This window comes from Pogona vitticeps, chromosome 5, assembly GCF_051106095.1.
Source record: "Pogona vitticeps strain Pit_001003342236 chromosome 5, PviZW2.1, whole genome shotgun sequence".
Classification (NCBI taxonomy): domain Eukaryota; kingdom Metazoa; phylum Chordata; class Lepidosauria; order Squamata; family Agamidae; genus Pogona; species Pogona vitticeps.
In genome coordinates this window covers 90,349,002-90,368,658 of record NC_135787.1, presented here as the reverse complement: position 1 = coordinate 90,368,658, position 19,657 = coordinate 90,349,002, and the positions used below count along the sequence as shown (strand labels likewise).

Below are 19,657 nucleotides of genomic sequence, written 5' to 3'. Positions count from 1 at the left end.
GCTCTATTTTTATCTTTTGGCTTCTACAAAACCTTTGTTTTGTTTCTGTATTTGCAATTTTTCAATTTAAATTCTTTCTTCAACTGCTTCTCAAACAAATCTATTTGTGATGTCCACAAAGGTGGACAAGGTCCTTGATCACTGCCGAGCCACCACCACCTCCCTTGACCCTTGCCCGGCCTGGCTAATCAAAGCTGCCAGGCCGGTGATAACTGAATGGGCCACTAAAATAATAAATGGGTCTCTTAAGGAAACGCCCATTAGGCCCATTAGAAAGAGACCGAGCGTGGCGGCAGACAACATTGACAATTATAGGCCTGTCGCTAATGTTTCTTTTCTTAGCAAGGTAGTTGAGAAGGTGGTGGCCAACCAGCTTCAGCCTCTCGTGAATGAAACAGATTCCCTGGATCCATTTCAGTCGGGCTTCAGGCTGCAGCATGGCATGGAAACAGCATTGGTCACCCTGCTGGATAACCTACTTAGGGAGGCCGATGGGGGTAAAATGTCCTTGCTCATCCTCCTTGATATCTCAGCCGCCTTTGATACTGTCGACCATGGTATCCTCCTGGGGAGGCTCTCTGAGTTCGAGATTGGTGGCCTTGCTCTTGCTTGGCTGCAGTCCATCTTGGAGGGCCATATCTAGAGTGTTCAGCTTGGGGAAAATGTATTGGCCCGGTGATCCCTAGATTGTGGGGTCCTCCAGGGTTCGGTCATCTTCCCAGTGCTGTTTAACATCTATGTGAGGCTATTGGAGGGGTCATCCAAGGATGTGGAGCTTCGTGTCACTAACATGCTGATGACACCCAGCTCTACATCTCATTTTTTCATCCTCAGTGGATGCCGTTCCATCCCTTGGGTACTGCCTGGAAGCCGTTCTGCAATGGATACAGTTAAATGAACTAAGGTTGAACCCAGACAAGATAGAGGTCCTGTGGGTGGGTGGCCCTGATGTCAGTGGTTTGGGGAACTCCCTCATTTGGGGGGGTGACTCTCACCACAAAGAATTCAGTTCGCAGTCTGGGGGTCCATCTTAACCTGGTGCTTACCATAGGGACCCAGGTAGTGTCCGTGGTTCGGTCTATCCATTTACATCTTCAGCTGATCGTCCAGCTGCATCCCTATCTAGACGTGGGAATGCTCACCACACTGGTCCATGTGCTTGTAGTCTTGAATAGACTACTGTAATGCTTTCTCCGTGAAGCTTCCTTTTAGACTGATGCACAAGCTCCAGAACATAGCGGCCAGGCAATTAACAGGGTGAAAAGATTTCACCATATTTCACCCATCTTGTCCGCCTTATGCTGGCTACCTATCCACTTCCGCATTGATTTCAACATGCTAACCATTACATACAAAGCCCTTAACGGTTTAGGCCCTTGATATCTGGCAGTGTCTTCTTCCACCCAGTTATACCTGTATCACCCACTCCAGTCAGGCTGGGTGGCTGAGGGGCCTAACACCAAGTGAGGCCTCATGGGGAAAAAACTAGAAATCTGGCCTTCTTGGCAGTGGCCCCTCACCTCTGGAACAACTTACCTGTAGAAATCTGCCTGTCTCCCTTGCTGAGGGCCTTCAAGACTAACTTGAGGACATGGCTATACAGGCAGGCCTTCACTACAGCCATTACCTAGCCTATCTCCCCTTTTCTTTATTCTCTCTTTTTCTTCTTTTTCTTCTTTTCTTCCTTTCTCTTCTTGGACTCTGTGATCAATCTGGATTTTATTTTTATGTTATATGTAAACTGCCCAGAATAGACACGTTCTAGATGGCGGTATATACAGTGGTGCCCCACATAGTGATGATAATCCATTCCAGAAAAATTGTTGCTATGTGGATTCGTCGCTATACGAAACAAAAAAGCCCATAGGAATGCATTAAAACACGTTTAATGTGTTCCTATGGGCAAAAAACTCACTGTTCAGCGAAAATCCTCCATACGGGCGCTATTTTCGCTGCCCGGTAAGCGAGGAATCGGCGCAAAAACACAGCGGGTGGCCATTTTTTTTACCCAGTGGCCATTTTGGAACCGCCGATCAGCTGTTAGAAAAACATTGCTATGCGAAAATCGGTAAGCGAAACAGCTTACCGATCATTGCAAAGCAATTTTTCCCTATTTAAAACATCGCAATGCGATCGCTTTTGCGATCGCAAAAACTTAATCGCTGTGCGGATTCTTCATTAAATTAAGCGCTTGTTATGTGGGGTACCACTGTAAATCTAATAAGTAAGTAAGTAAGTAATCTGGATTTCCATTTCTGACTTTCTAGTCTTTTTGGGAGGCATTTTTATGTTTTATTCCTTACAATTACTTTGAAACATTTACCTCAGGAAATACTGGAATTCAAAACCTGCCACTTTATTTTCAGTGACCAGTTTATTGTTTCCAGTGACTTCTTGCGTTACCCCAAACTTAATAACCTCAAAAGTTCAGTTATTGGTGTTTTAAACTCAAACCTTTTCTTTCTTTTTCCCCAGTTTTTCTACTACTGCCTTACCCAGGCTTATTACCGCAGAGAAAGCTTTAGATTTTAAACATTTTCTAGAAGCTGCTTATTATACCAACAAAATTTTACCTCAGGAGCCTTCTATACTTTCAACCAGGTCTCATCTCCCAACTTTCCACCAGTTCTCTTACTTTTACCCAAGAACAGTTACCTCGGAGGTTGGTGTTAACTACCAGAGTAACTAACTTTTTTAAAAAACAAAAATCCCAACTCTCTCACAGAATTCCCCCTTTTAACCATTACGTCTAAAATCCCATTTTAGGATTTACTCGAGACTTCTCTAGGACATCCAAAATCTTTTCCTTAGATTTCTGGATTCTGTCCCTTTCTCCTGTCTCTGAATCCTTTCTTTTTGGACTTTATTTGGAACTCTTCTGGCTTCATAAAAAGTTCTGCTGGACCCTTTTCAAATTGCAGTAGTCCCAACAACAATTCTATACTGAACACTTTGCCTCCTCAACATTTTCACAGAATCTATTGTAACTTCATTGGACTTTCATAAATCTAGGATCCCTCAGATCCCACAGATACTTCAGTTCCCACAAGACTGTCACCAGTTTATGTGACCTCTCCTGATTCCTTAAAATCTTTACTGGATTGATCGAATCTCACAACGCTGCCACCATATGTGGCCAGCCCAGTCTGGTTAATCACCTTTAACCTGCTCTTCTTTTTCTGGGCTTGCTTACATGCTAATATGATGAAAACCAAGCAAAGGTTTCATATGAATGAAATTGTCATTTTATTAACAGCAAATTAGTTACAATAAAAATACTCATGTATGTGGTCTTTGGATCTTTGGAATTTGGCTCTTGTATTTCAGATCATCCATTCCAGAATTTTTTCTTCACTTCTTACTTTCCAATATATCTTCTGCTGGCACTGTCTGATAGGTTCTCATCTCAGTCACCCATCAGCCAGTCATGAACCAGTCTGGTGTTGCTGGGTAAACTTCACCACTGCTATGGCATCGCCACAATGAGCTCAAGTTACAAGAAGCCAGATTTAGGCTGAATATCAGGAAAAGCATCCTAACTGTTAAAGCACTATACAATACAATACAAATTTATACTACAGCCAAAGGCCCTATAATTAAAGCACTATGACTATGGAACCAATTACCTTGAGAAATGGTGAGCTCTCCAATGCTGGAGGCATTCAAGAGAAACTTGGACAACCATCTGTCAGATCTGTTTAGATTTGGATTCCTGCATGGAGCAGGGGGCAGGACGCTATTGCCTTATAGGCCCCTTCCAAACCATTTATTCTATGGTTCTACTCATGTCAACAAAGTTCACGCAACTGCGTATTGAATCAGTTTGCAGAGTTTTAGTTGATCTGGAAAGACAGTGTCAGTTTGATCCATTCACACATGTTCACAGTTTGGTGCAATCTATGTGGCATTATCTCCTTCTTCATGGATTGCTGCCTTGTCATGGTGAAGGGGCTTGAGCAGTTCAGAGAAGCTATGGGCTGTGCTGTGCAGGGACACCCAAGATGGGCAGGTCATAGTGGAGAGTTCCGACTAAACACAATCCACCTGGAGTAGGAATTGGCAGGCCACTCCAGTATCTTTGCCAAGAATACCCTATGAGCAGAAACAAAGGCTAAAAGATATCACGCTGGGAGATGGGCTCCTCAGGTCGGAAGGTGTCCAAGATGCTACTGAGGAAGAGCAGAGGACAAGTACAAGTAGCTCCAGAGTTAATGAAGTGGTTGGGCCAAAGCCGAAAGGATGCTCAGCTGTGGATGTGCCTGGAATTGAAAGGAAAATTGGAGATATTAAAGGAAACGTTTGTGTAAAGATGGACATGATAAAGGACAAAAACGGTAGGGACCTAACAGAAGCAGAAGATATCAAGAAGAGGTAGCAAGAATACACAGAGGAATTATACCAGAAAGATTTGGCTATCCCGGACAACCCAGATACTGTGATTGCTGACCTTGAGCCAGACATCCTGGAGAGTGAAGTCAAGTGAGCCTTAGAAAGCTTGGCTAAGAACAAGGCCAGTGGAGGTGATGGCATTCCAGTTGAACTATTTAAAATCTTGAAAGATGATGCTGTTAAGGTGCTACATTCAATATGCCAGCAAGTTTGAAAAACTCAACAGTGGCCAGAGGACTGGTAAAGATCAGTCTACATCCCAGTCCCAAAGAAGGGCAGTGCCAAAGAATGCTCCAACTACCGTACAATTGCACTCGTTTCACACACTAGCAAGGTTATGTTCAAAATCCTACAAGGTAGGCTTCAGCAGTATGTGGACCAAGAATTCCCAGAAGTACAAGCTGGATTTCGAAGGGGCAGAGGAACTAGAGACCAAATTGCTAACATGCGCTGGATTATGGAGAAAGCCAGAGAATTCCAGAAAAACATCTACTTCATTGACTACGCAAAAGCCTTTGACTGTGTGGACCACAGCAAACTATGGCAAGTCCTTAAAGAAATGGGAGTGCCTGATCACCTTATCTATCTCCTGAGAAACCTATATGTGGGACAGGAAGCAACAGTTAGAACTGGATATGGAAGCATTGATTGGTTCAAAATTGGGAAAGGAGTAGGACAAGGCTCTATGTTGTCCCCAAGCTTATTTAACTTATATGCAGAATATATCATGGGAAAGTCTGGACTGGAGGAATCCCAAGCCGGAATTAAGATTGCCGGAAGAAATATCAACAACCTCAGATATGCAGATGATACCACTCTGATGGCAGAAAGTGAGGAGAAATTAAAGAACCTCATATTGAAGGTGAAAGAGAGTGCAAAAAATGGTCTGAAGCATGACATCAGAAAAACTAAAATCATGGCCACTGGTCCCATCACTTCCTGGCAAAGAGAAGGGGAAGATATGGAGGCAGTGACAGATTTTACTTTCTTGGTCTCCATGATCACTGCAGATGGTGACAGCAGCCGTGAAATTAGATGACGCCTTCTTGGGAGGAAAGCGATGACAAACCTCGACATCATCTTCAAAAGCAGAGACATCACCTTTCCAACAAAAGTCCGAATAGACAAAGCTATGGTTTTTCCTGTAGTGATGTACCATCTTCAATCGCGTGTCGGAGACATTTAGCGACACTTCCCCCCTGTATCCCCACGTTTCAGGGAGGCTATCCAAAGACCATCAAATCAACGATGCGGGGACCTACCTGGCACAACTGTGCCTGCTCAGAGGCTTAATATGGCTAAACGGTCTTACTGAGGCAGACATCGAGGGTGAATTCACGTTTATATCCCCCCGTGGTTCCAGTACAATAGATTACATCCTGATCCCCATCCCCTTGTTACCATACGTGGCCGATTTCCGGGTGGGCGAGCCTCTAGCCAGTGACCATCTTCCTCTATCCTGCAGCCTCGCCCCCTACATAGACCCGATACCCCCGATGAACCTGGCTCCCCCGGAGCACTCACCGACCCTGCTCAGAATTCACTGGAACCTCAGAGCCAAACAACTCTTTGAAAAAATAACCAAGCCAGACATATCTCCGTATAGTTCTCTTAACTGGCTATCGTCATCGAAGCCCGAGGACTACATCCAAGGTTTTGAGAACCTAACAGATACCATAACAGCTAACCTGGGGCGACCCATCCCCCAATCCCTGTCAAAACAGGCCTCAGCCCCCTGTTACAGGCTAGACAAGGTTTCCATTGCCCTGAAGCAGCACCTGAGAAAGATCTACAACAACTACAGATCCTCCAAGGCTCCCAAGCCCCCTTCCCTTTACTTCGAGCTGAAAACCCTCCTCAGTTCAGCCATTAAGAATCTCCATCACCGCTCGGCAATGGCCCGATGGTCCCAACTAGCCGAGGCGCTCCATTCAGGTAACAACAAAAAATTCTGGGAAGTGGTTTCCGGTTCTTTCATCTTCAAGCAGACATCACCTGATCTCCCCTACATACCAGCCGAGATGTGGGAACATCATTTCCTGGCCACCTTTCACGACAGCTGTAAGCCAACAACTCCATCAGCTGCGCCTCCACCCCGAGACCTTCCAGAGTGGGCCCCAATCACAACCAGCCAAACAACAAAACTCATAGGCCAACTCAGAAATGGTAAGGCCCCTGGCCCCGATGCCCTTCCTCTGGAACTGATAAAGGCATATACGGACTGGTGGGCCCCGGTACTTGCTGCCCTATTTACCGCTATAAACGAATCTGGCATGATGCCCAAGTCATGGACACAGGCAATAATAATTCTGATCCTAAAGAAGGGAGACAAGAAAACTCCAGCTAATTACAGACCCATAAGCCTCCTTGACATTATAGGGAAGTTGTACGCCAGTCACCTACTTTTCAAACTGCAAGACTGGCTTCATGATCAAGACATCATGGGCCTAGAGCAAGCGGGCTTCAAGGAGGGAAAGTCAACACTAGACCACTGCCTGATCCTATCCCACATGATTTCTAAATACGCCTCGCAGCCAAACACTCGCCTTTATGCAGCCTTTCTAGATCTCAAAGGGGCCTTCGATTCGATCGACAGAGACATTTTATGGCTCAAGCTTGCCAGGTTGGGTATCGACAGAAGGCTACTTTTTCTAATCCAAAAACTGCACGCGGGTTCCACTTGCCGCATTAAAATCTCGTCGAAGGGGGCCCTCTCCAACCCAATTCCTGCCAATAGAGGAGTGAAGCAAGGCTGCGTCCTGGCTCCAACCTTGTTCAACCTATCAACGATCTCGCCCCTCTCTTACGCACTGTCAACGGTCACAGCCCCAAAATTGGCCACCTCTCGATACCAATCCTTTTGTACGCGGACGACATGGTTCTCCTCTCACGCTCAAGAGTGGGCTTAAAGAGACTAATTACTTGCTGTCTTGAATACCTGTCACACAACAACCTTCAACTCAACTTTGAGAAAACCAAAATTGTGGTCTTTGGCAAAGCGTGGAAACCCTCTGTATGGTCATTCCATGGGAATTCCATTCAGCAGGTCAGAGAGTTTAAGTATCTGGGCATTACTTTCCATCACCGACACTCCTGGTTAACTCACCAACGGGCAGCAATCAAGACAGCCAAACTCTCAGCCCAAGCCATCCTACGATTTCACCACACCTGGGGCCATGGCTTTATTCCCGTGGCTTTACAGATCTTTAACGCGAAATCAGTTGCTCAGCTACTATACGGCGTCCCTATTTGGTTGTCCTCACTACACAGCTCTGTGGAGAGAGTACAATCTGTATTTTTATACAAAATCTTTGGCCTCCCTCACTGTGTTTCATACGCAGCTCTGTGTCTTGAAGGTGGCCAACTCAGAATTGAGACCAGGGCCTGGCTCAGATTTCTCAAATACTGGGTCAAAATTTGTTTTTTCTCTCCCAAGGACACCCTTTTGCAAGCGTTGCTAGCCGATAGCCTGCTTCCCAATGGCTTGGCCCTATTCACAAAGAAAGTTAAGACTCTAGGGCTATCTCCCGACCTTCTGGGCCTTATACCCCCCTCCAAGGTGTTTCCAACCATCAAAAACAGGGTCCTGGACATTGAAGGGCAAACTTTGTTTAGTGCGGCACAAAAAGTCTGCTCTCCACTTCGTCTTCACCTCTCACTCACTCTCGGACGCAGCCCAAGCTACCTATATTTCCTTGAACAGCCACTAGAGCGCTGGGCATTTACTCTCGCCAGATGCAACATAGTTCCATCAAATCTAGTGCAGGGCAGATACTTGGGCCTACCCACAGACCTGAGAACCTGTCCATGTGGCCAGGGAAAAACTGAATCTCTGCATCATATGCTATTTCATTGCATTCTGTACACGGATATCCGCCTGCTCCACCAGTCGGTCTTTCCCCCCTCCTACACGCGATGGGATGACCTAAAGAAAACCCAATATCTTTTAAATGGTACTAACAAGGAAGTTACTGTATCAACTGCTCGATATGTTCACGCCATTATTCAGAGACGTCGCAACATGCCCTCTCTAAAATGAGGGGCTCAACGTTGTTTTTTTCTGCACATGAACCCTGTATGTGTATTTTACTGTATTTATTTTGCGGCTCCTTCTGCTGTATGCCAATAAAGGTTTATTATTATGTTATATTATTATTATTATGATGTACGGAATTGAGAGCTGGACCATAAAGAAAGCTGGCTGCCGAAGAATTTATGCTTTTCATTTGTGGTGCTGGAGGAGACTCTTGAGAGTCTCCTGGACTGAAAGGAGAACAAACTTATCCATTCTAAAGGAAATCAACCCTGAGTGCTCACTGGAAGGACAGATCCTGAAGCTGAGGCTCCAATACTTTGGCTATCTTATGAGAAGAGAAGACTCCCTGGAAGAGACCCTGATGTTGGGAAAGTGTGAGGGCAAGAGGAAAAGGGGACGACAGAGGATGAGATGGTTGGACAGTGTCACCAAAGCTGCCAACATGACTTTGACCCAACTCTGGGAGGCAGTGGAAGACAGGAGGGCCTGGCGTGCTCTGGTCCATGGGGTCATGAAGAGTCAGACATGACTAAATGACTAAAGAACAACATGTGCCGTTATGAGCTCACTGGAATAGGAGGTGCAGGATAAAAATACAAGAGTCTATTCTTCAAACCCTTGAAATCTTGAGTTGTTTTATTTGTGTATTTTTAAGTGAATGGATATTGGATTGAAACAATAGTAACACCAACCATTTTTCCAGCTAGCTATTCCATCCCACCCCATCAAAACAGGAAAGTTTGCAAGGTCTATATATCTTTTCCCTTATGGGAATAAAGTACCTGGGGGAGGGGTTACTATTAGAGGACAAGTCACTCACAGGGAAAGAGTTAAAGACAAATTGACACTGTGTTGCTCTGCAGTGGTTGCCTGCTAATACTGAACTGGAAATTGTATTTTTAAAAAATGTCTTTTTAATTTGCCCAGAAGGTTCAATGAGATATTGTATGCATTCAGTCTCCTGTTCCCACTAATTGTGTGTGTTTGCATATATCTATAGAGAAACAAGAAGACTTCGTGATATTGAGGAAGAAAAAGATCGAGGCTTGCTTAAGGCTATCATCAAAGTATGGAAAGAAATCAAGTCCCTGCGTGACTTTCAGAAGTTTAGTAACACACCCCTGAAGTTGCTCTTGAGAAAGTATGTTTGAAACAAATTCCGTTGCATAAATAACAGCAGCATTGTTTTAATGCTTACAATTGATCATGGCATGGCATGTCTTAAGGCCTATTTGTCACAGAGATGGAAATCTTTTTCATGGCATAGATGGGAGCTAATGTGGTATATTTCTTCCTCAGAGTAATAGAATTTTGCAATCAATCCACATAGAAAACTAGCATGTCAGGAAAAGATATTTTATATTGTTTTTAAAATTAAAATTTCGGTTAAAATAAAAAGGAGAAAAATATAAATAAAATAGCAAGTGTTTGTTTATGTACAGAGAAACTAGAAGACATTGTGATCTTGAATAAAGCAGTAATAAAATCAATCAGTAGAAAACAGAACAGCTGAAACTATCAGACCAAAAGCCTTCCAAAACATAAGTTTTGAAGTCACAACTGTTTTTGTTTTAGAAAGGAAGAATTGTTTTGACACGACATACAGTATTCTAATACATGAATTGTTTTTGAAGGGAAGAGGTTGATCAGAAGTTGGATGAGAAGGCATATGAGGCAGAAATTCAGGCTGAAATATCTGAATTGTTAGAGGAAAGCAGCGAAGAATATGAGAAGAAAAAAGAAAGATATAAACTAGAGCTTCAGCAATGGAAATCTTGGAGGAAAGCACAGGTTTGAGTTAACGCAATTGTGTATTTGCTTCTTGAATATGCTCCATGTTGGCCAAGGGATAGGATGTGACAATGAAAAATGTAGAGTTAATGGCAATACAGAGCAAGTAGGTAAAGTTTCGTATGTTCATGTGCCCAGTATTAGTTATGTAACTGCTACTGTCAGTAATTACAGCATTAATTTTCTATCTGATATCACTGTCTGCAATCCCACCCCCAGTTGTGTGCTGCACATTATGTGCTATGTAGTTGTTTCTGACTCATAGCTGTGACAAACCCAGACCTACTGGGATATGCCACAGTTTCACTAAGCTGCCACCAACCATTCCCTATAAGAAGTCACACAGACCAGGGATGGATTTTTAACAAATAAAGGAATAAGGTTTATTTAAACAACACACAGGGAAAATAAAATGATCAAATGAATAAGATACAGTAACGTGGCTTAGTCTCAATCATACATACACTAGTTTGGTTCACACAGAACGCATTTAACTAAAGCACAGACCCTGAACCTATCAGTTCTGGCTAACCCTACAGACACCTGAACCTATCAGGTTGGTACTGACTGACACACAGTAGTACCCTGTCTGACACACAGACTCCCACACCAGCTTCTTCTTCCCAGCTGCTGCTTCTTCTCCACACAAGCTCCTCATATATATACAGTACAGCCCCTCCTCCTGATGTCCCGCCTTCCACTCCCCATAGGATGGAACTTTCCCTCCAAACCCATGACAGACAGGTAACATCAGTGCTGTATGTAACACCTCCCCTCTTTATAAGTTGTTTTGTAGGGGGAAAGCTAAGGTGCTTTTCACCAAAAAACATCCTGGACCCAAAACAAACAAAAACAGTCATATAATAACATACAATACCATACTTACTTATACTTACACTCTATTAGGCATTTAAACATTTACCATTAACAATACATCAAGTTACCTTTATTCATACAAACCAACATGTTTAATAAACAGACACATTTGACTTTTTGTCATCAAAATATATACATAGTCCATGTTTCTTTCGCCGTCTTCATTCTTCAGGTCTTCTTGACAAGGCGTCAGCAACACAGTTCACTGACCCTCTGACCACCTTCACTTCAAAGTCATAGTCTTGCAGGTTTAAAGCCCACCTCATAAGTTTACTATTGTGGGTTTTCATTGTCTTTAACCATTGCAGTGGTGAATGGTCAGTGCACAGAATAAAATGTCTTCCCCAGATGTAAGGCTTGGCCTTCTGGATCGCGTAGACTATGGCCAGGCACTCCTTCTCCACGGTTGCCAAATGTCTCTCACCTTTCTGGAGTTTCCTACTCAGGTAGGACACTGGATGCTGGTCACCATTTTCATCCTCCTGGCAAAGAACTGCTCCTACCCCGCTGTTAGACGCATCGGTGTAGATGATGAACTCCCGGTCGAAGTCTGGAGCACGCAGCACTGGATAGTTGATGAGCGCCTGCTTCAACCTCTGGAACGCCTCCTCACAGTCGCTGGTCCACGGGATGCGGTCATCAGCCTTCTTCCTCGTCAGATCGGTCAGCGGAGCCGCAATCTCGCTAAACCTCGGGATGAACTTTCTGTAGTAGCCCACCAACCCAAGAAATGATTTGACTTTTTTCTTGGTGTTGGGTCTGGGCCAATCACGAACTGCTTCTATCTTAGCCTCTAGGGGTTTTATCACTCCTCCCCCTACCATGTGACCCAAGTATTTAATTTCTGGGCTACCCAGCTGCAGTTTGTTCTCTTTGCAGAGCCTAGGCCAAAGCACTCCCTCCCCTGGGTTAAAGTGCCTCTCCCTGCCTTCCTGGTCATCCCAAGCTTTCTTTCTGACCTTTTGAGCTTGCAGGGTCTCTGCTGCTAGCTCTAGGTTTCTCTTTAGGTCATTCCTTAAAGAGTCTATATATGTCACAACGTCTTGTGGGTCATCCTGGGTGATCTGCTCCCAATTTTGTTTGATCAAATCAAGGGGCCCTTTCACCCTTCTCCCAAATAAAAGTTCAAACGGACTGAACCCGGTACTGGCTTGTGGCACTGATCGATAAGCAAACAAAAGGGATTGCAGCTTCTGGTCCCAATTGTTTGGATTCTTTGCCAAGTAAGCCCTAATCATGCGCATTAGAGTCCCATTGAACTTCTCAGTTAACCCATTACTTTCAGGGTGATAGGCAGTGGTTTCCTTGTGCTTAATTCCACAGATTTGCCATAAGCGTTTCATGAGCTTCGATGTGAACGATGCGCCCAAATCTGTGATTATTTCTGAGGCAAATCCCATCCTGGACATATACCCCACCAAGGCATCTGCCACTGTGTTAGTTTCAATGTTAGTCAAGGGAATGGCTTCAGGGTACCTCGTGGCATGGTCCACAATGGTGAGAATGAACCGGTTCCCCCTCTTTGTGGCCTTGGGCAAAGGTCCCACAATATCCACCCCTATACATTTGAACGGAGTGTCAATCACAGGCAAAGGGCACAACTTTGCTTTGGTCCTGTCACGGTTATTCCCCTGCCTCTGACACACATCACATTGTTTACAGAACTCCTTGATCTGCTTCCCTATTTCAGGCCAGTAAAAATTCTGTGTGATTCTCTGCTGTGTTTTATTCACCCCTAAGTGCGCAGCAAACATGTCAGAGTGCCCCCTTTGTAAGATCATGGGGCGATACTTTTCAGGTACCACTAGCTGACTTCTGATCCCATCTCCCCCTTTTGAGACATTCCTCAGGGTCTCTCTATATAAAATCCCCTTTTTCTCTAGACATCTCACTGGGGTTTCAGGTGTTAGCTGGGCGTCAGTCACCTGTTCAAAACACTTTTGGAGAGTAGCGTCTGCCTTTTGCTCTTGACCAAATCGGCTGTCGGTGGTTAAGGTTTCCACCACAGCTTCTGAACTCCCCTCTGCTTCCGTCTCTGGCTCATCAGTACCCCCCTGAACTGTCCCCGTGGTGGCTTGTGAGCGTGTAATCACTAGCACCCGTTTCACATGTTCAGCCAGGTCATTTCCTACGAGCACGGCTGCTGGCAGAGTCGATGAAATCGCTAGCCGCCAAACTCCCCTCCAGCCTTGAAAGTTCACAGGTACCTCCGCTACTGGCAGTGAGATCACCTGCCCCTCAATCCCTGCCACCTTCATGCTCTCATTTGGGATTATATATTCCCTAGGAATAATATCTGGATGGCACAGGGTCACCTGGGAACAAGTGTCCCTCAACCCCCGATACTGATGGTCAAGTATTCCTACGTCCACCCCTGCTGTTTCAAACAACTGAGAATCTGTTCTCACGAGCAAGCAGCGCTTGACCTCCACAAGAGGACCATTTTCCTCAGCCTGATCAGCAGATGTAACTGTTCCAGATTGAGTAGCCATGGCAACAGGCTCCCTCAGTGACAAGGAGCTTTGCTCTTTCTGGACACAGAACACCGCTTTTGGCTTGGTTCCACTCGAATCCTGAGGCACAATTCCTTTTAGCTGCTTTAATTTCTCACACTCTGAGATTAGATGGCCCTTTCCCTGACAGAAATAACATTTTCTGCTATATTTTGAGTCTTTCTCATCTTGTTTTGGTTTTCCCTCCAAAATCTGAGGTCTTGGTTTCATGTCTGAGGGCTTCCCTTCACCATGGGCCCCTCCCCCTTGCTGGTTTCTTCCTGGTCCCTGAGAGTACTTGCTGTAGGTTTCTTTGGGTTTTCCTACAGATTTCTCCTCACCTAAGGGCTTTCTTATTTGGGAAATAAAATCTGCGATCTCGGCTGCTTCTGCCACAGATTTCGGTTTCCTTTCCCTCACCTGGAATTTCAGTTCCCCATGCAGGACTGAATAGAACTGTTCCAGCGCTATTAAGTCTTTGAGCTGCTGGAAGTTCTCTGTTCCCTCCTGAGATAGCCATTTCTCTAGCAGCCTCACCAATTGGGCCCCCACTTGGGTAAAAGTCTGCTCTGGTTTCTTGGTGATTGACCTGAATCTTTGCCTCAGCTGTTCCGCATTTATCCCATGTCTGGCAAACACCAGTTTTTTAAACTCTGCAAAATCTTTCATCAGTTCCTCTGGCATCTCTGCATAGACTTCTGCAAGGCTGCCACTGATTAAAGATCGCATGATGGTCATCTTCTCAGTTTCCCTTACTGAGAAGTCCACAAACGCTCTTTCCACTAGGGAAAAGAACACTTCAGGACAATCTCCCTTGTGGTACACAGGGAATTTCTTCAGGTCAGTTTTAGACAATTGGCCCCCCTCAGAATCTCTATTGTTATTATTGTTCTGATTCATCAGTTCCAATTTTCTTAACTCAAATGCCATTTTCTCTCTCTCCCGCTCCATTTCCATTCTTTCTCTCTCTAATCTTTCTTCTTTTTCCAATTGCCTCATCCTCAGTTCATGCTGTTGGGCCATGAGCATTTTCCTGAGTTCTGGGTTCTGTTCTCCCGTGCTGTCACCCTGCACTGAGCCAAATTCATCCTCAGAACCTTGGTCTACCTGGGGGTCTTTCACTTCACCCATTTCTGCCATTTGGCTTCGAGTCAAGGGCATAATCCCCCCCCAGAACAGGCTGCTTTCAAAAGTCAAGCCTCAAAATAAAGCGACCACTTTTTTTTTTCTTTTGCCTCAGAACCAGCCTTTGATAGATTGCTGCTGTTCTTCAGCACTAACTTGCAACTGTAGCCAGCCAGAGTCTACCCCCCTCTGCTAGGCCTCTCAGCAGGCAGGCCACATCACTGCTACTTCACACAGTTTTGCCTCAGCTTTTTTCCCGCCAAAACTGGTTGCCTCAGAGCTCCCTAATCTAGTCTCCCCAGTTGGCACGTTCTTCCACTAGCGCACCTCCCCGTGAGGTACACCTAGAAGATTACCTACGCGCCCTCAGATTGTCCCTGACTAGACCCCCCTTGCTCTGGGCACCCTTGCCAAGGCTTTGCTGGACCACTGGACAACTGGACCAGTCGTATCCCACACGCTGGACACCAATCAATGTGACAAACCCAGACCTACTGGGATATGCCACAGTTTCACTAAGCTGCCACCAACCATTCCCTATAAGAAGTCACACAGACCAGGGATGGATTTTTAACAAATAAAGGAATAAGGTTTATTTAAACAACACACAGGGAAAATAAAATGATCAAATGAATAAGATACAGTAACGTGGCTTAGTCTCAATCATACATACACTAGTTTGGTTCACACAGAACGCATTTAACTAAAGCACAGACCCTGAACCTATCAGTTCTGGCTAACCCTACAGACACCTGAACCTATCAGGTTGGTACTGACTGACACACAGTAGTACCCTGTCTGACACACAGACTCCCACACCAGCTTCTTCTTCCCAGCTGCTGCTTCTTCTCCACACAAGCTCCTCATATATATACAGTACAGCCCCTCCTCCTGATGTCCCGCCTTCCACTCCCCATAGGATGGAACTTTCCCTCCAAACCCATGACAGACAGGTAACATCAGTGCTGTATGTAACAATAGCAACCCTTATTAGGGTTTTACACATATAAGGTGCTCAGAAGTGGCTTAGCACTATTTCTTTTTGGTGGCACTCTGGTACTCTGCAGTTTGCCCAAGGTTACACAGGTTTGTTCTTCCCTCCAGAGGCATAGTAGGGAATTAAACTCCTGACTCCTTATTCCACAGCCAGGCATTCCAATTCTAATTAGTTGTTTATAATATTTGAAATACTGGATAAAACTCCAAATCAGTGGTTAAATGATACATGAAAGTCCATGCTGTAAAAGAAATCTGTATTGAAGCTGTTAGTTTAAACAGACTATTCTCAGTACTACATTTTTCCCTAGTCCATCCTCCAGGGCCCTACCCTTATTGGGCAATGATCTAGGTTCTGCTATTCATATTCTCTGCCTAACAGCAGCTTCAGTACAGGTGACACCATGGCAGGAGCAAGAGGGAAGGAAGATGTGAAAGGCTGGGAAACCTGTAAAAACAATCTGCGAAGAGGGTTGTTTTGGTAGTAGATGGTGCCCTCCAATGTGTAGTCTGCATAATTAAATTGCAAACTGCCCAGAGAATGCTTTAAGTTCTATGGGGTGGTATGTAACCAACATACAGTACTTTGTTTTGCTTCCCAAAGAGAGCTTAATTGGCAGTTAGGTGAAATCTATTTCCGTGGTAAGAAATATCTTTTAAATTCTTCTACTTCTAAAACTCTTGATAGAATCCATTGTGGAGGTTTCTTGCTTCACCTATTGTTTTTACTTGTTTTTAAATTTTATTGCCATTGACTTACAAACTGCTCTGGAAATGATACATCTTAATAAATGACATGAGAACATGTGAACAATTTGTACTTTAAAAGACTAAATGAGAAATAATAAAGGTAGTTCATCATTCTTGTTGTATACAGTGGTACTTCGACTTATGAATGTCTCTAATTATGAACATTTCAAGTTACGAATGGTTCAGTTTGCAAAATTTTGATTTGACTTGCGAACAGAGCCTCAACTAATGAATAAAAAAAACCTTTCCTGCCCCCTTTTTGACCTAAGTTCATCTTAGGTCAAATGAAGAAAAAATAAAATTAAAAAATCTACCCCTAGTGGTAGAGTATGGATTAACCGGCTTTGCATTAGTTCCTATGGGAACTAATGCCTCTACTTGCGAACAGCGCCTCGACGTAAGAACGAAAAACAACCAGAACGGACTGAATGGTTTTCAGTGCATTCCTATGGGAAATTTTGCCTTGACTTATGAACTTTTCGGTGTACGAACGCCGTTCCAATACAGATTAAGTTCATAAATTGAGGAACCACTATAGTATGTCTTTAAAGTCATAAACAACTGCATGATGCCTTGGGTCCTTTTAAGGAGAAAGGTGAAATAAAAATATTTTAAATAAAATAAATAAAATAGACAAGGAAGGAGTTTATAAAGAAAATAAATCAATTTTAATTAACTTAATTAGATTTCCAGGTTATCAGAACTAGATAATCCAAAACTATATCAAACAGTGTTTTTAGTGACTGGGAAAATGTTTTTATGCACACAGAAAATAAGAAAGAAAAAGAAGAAAAAAGTATGTCAGAACCCTGAAGATGAAGAAGAAGAAAATTCTGAGTGTATAGAAGAACCTATGAAACCAATTCCTCCACCATTAGTTGACAGGCAACAGATAGAACTTCAAGTTCGAGAGAGAGCTGCCACTATCAAACGGAAACCCGGAGAGCCTATTTTAATTCCTGAGTTGCACTTAACAGGCAGTGTCACTCCAAATGAGCTTTGTCCTAAGTGAGTTTGCCCAATGATAATTTTGTAAGAGTGGTGTGAAAATATTTGTTGTTCATTTATTTTGCTGCTACTACATACATCCTTTGAGACTATATGTGAACAAAACTATTTTGCGGCTGCAATCCCCTACTAGAATATTCTTGGTATAGAAAGAGATTAAAAAAGAAAAGCTAGGTTGACACAGGGAGCAAAATATTTAGTGTAGGCATGAGGAAAGTGTCAAGTCTTTGTCAAGTTATGTGGCAAATGTGGGTGGCCTCAGAGAAGCCCCACCCCACTTTTCTCTTTGTCTGAATCCAAACCTTTTGAATTTGTGGCTTCCCTGAGGGGCAGATGTGGTGGCAGAGCAGGAGAAGAGGTGAGAGGTGTGTGGCAGAGCAGGAACCAAAGAAGCCTGAAAGAGCCAGAAGTGAAGCCAGAAGAACTCTACCACTGCCATCATCAGCAGCTCGCGAAAAAACAAAGATAAACTTCCACATTGCTCCTCGGTGGTGTGGCAGAGCACCAGGGAGCTACAGGGCACAATGGTGCACATTTTGGGAACCCCTGGCCTAAACTGATCTTTGGAGAAAAGGCAGGAAAAACATAAAATGATTACAGCAGTTTTGAAATAAACCACAGAAAATAGTCTTGGTTCTTAAGCTACTGCAGTCCCTCTGTTCATTAGACTATGTAGAGGGTGCCTATGGAAGTGAGAGCTGGACCATAAAGAAGGCTGGCCACCAAGGAATTGATGCTTTTGAACTGTGGTGCTGGGGGAGGCTCTTGAGAGTCCCCTGGACTGCAAGGAGAAAAAACCTATCAATTCTAAAGGAAATCAAGCCTGAGTGTTCACTGGAAGAACATATCCTGAAGTTGACGCTCCGATACTTTGGCCATCTATCTTCCACTGCCTCCCAGAGTTGGGTCAAAGTCATGTGGGTAGCTTCCGTGACACTGTCCAGCCATCTCATCCTCTGTCATCCCCTTCTCCTCTTGCCTTCACACTTTCCCAACATCAGGGGCTTTTCCAGGGAGTCTTATTTTCTTATAAGATGGCCAAAGTATTAGAGCCTTAGCTTCAGGATCTGTCCTTCCAGTGAGCACTCAGGGTTGATTTCCTTCAGAATGGATAGGTTTGTTCTCTTTTCAGTCCAGAGGACTCTCAAGAGTCTACTCCAGAAGCACAATTCAAAAGCATCAATTCTTTGGTGGTCAGCCTTCTTTATGGTCCAGCTCTCACTTCCATACATCGCTACTGGAAAAACCATAGCTTTGACTATGCAGACTTTTGTTGGCAAGGTGATGTCTCTGCTTTTTAAGATGTTTTAAAATTTCACTATACTAGTTATAAAATGGCAGAGTGTGACCTGATGCAGTGGTGTGTTCTTAGAACATCTTGAGGAAAGGAGGTTGATTCTTCGACTTGCAGCCGGAGAATCAACCTACAGATCAGAAGAGGGAGGCGGGGAAAGTGACAAATTCAGTCCATAGGCCGTGGATCTGCCTCCGGATGCTTTCCAGGGCTTCTCCGCCGCCATGGGAGGCATCTTGGAGGTCCCCCACTGCCACCAGTAATGCCTCCGAAGCACAATCGGCGGGCTCCCATGGCTGCGGAGAAGCCCTGGAAGGCATCCAGAGGTTCCCTGCTGCTGCCGCCACTTGGCTCCCAGCAGTAGCGGCGGGGGAAGTCCAGGAGTCTGAGCATGGCCAGGATCACCTGGCATGGCTCAGCTCCCAGTAGCGGCAGCGGTGAGGGACCTCCGGAGCCCTTCCCTCCTGCCATGGGAGGCCTCTCGGAGGCCCCCCACCGCCGATAGTGCTTCAGAGGCACTATCGGCGGCAGCGGTGGACCTCTGAGAGGGGAGTAGACCGGGCCTACTGGGGGAAGCCCTCCCCTGGTATGCCTGGTCCACCCTGGGAAAGCCTGCGTCAGCAGGTGCAGGGGACCTCGAAGAGGCCTCCGGCAGCGGCACTGAAGCCCTTGGAGTCCTCCGGCAGCGGTGATGGCAGAGGCGGGGGACCCCTGGAAGGCTTCGGAAAGGTAAGTTCCCTTTTTAAATTTTTTTGTGGGGGGGCATTTTCTTGGGCCGGTTATGGATTAAATGGTTTTCAATGCATTCCTATGGGAAATGCATTTTCGACCTGCGGACTTTTTGACCTATGGACCCCATTCCAATACGGATTAATTCCGTAGGTCAAGAACCCACTGCAG

The 19,657-nt window shown here is 44.8% G+C and overlaps 1 protein-coding gene across 5 annotated transcripts in view; it reads left to right on the top strand.

Annotated features, from left to right (window-relative positions):
• Positions 1-19,657, top strand: part of CC2D2A (coiled-coil and C2 domain containing 2A) — a 144,341-nt gene that overhangs the window by 33,307 nt on the left and 91,377 nt on the right. For all 5 annotated transcript variants that reach the window (XM_020806583.3, XM_073001050.2, XM_073001051.2 and 2 more), the window contains 3 exons: positions 9,426-9,566; positions 10,060-10,216; positions 17,225-17,463. In XM_020806583.3, the coding sequence (XP_020662242.2) occupies positions 9,426-9,566; positions 10,060-10,216; positions 17,225-17,463 (537 nt within the window). The remainder of the gene's footprint in view (positions 1-9,425; positions 9,567-10,059; positions 10,217-17,224; positions 17,464-19,657) is intronic.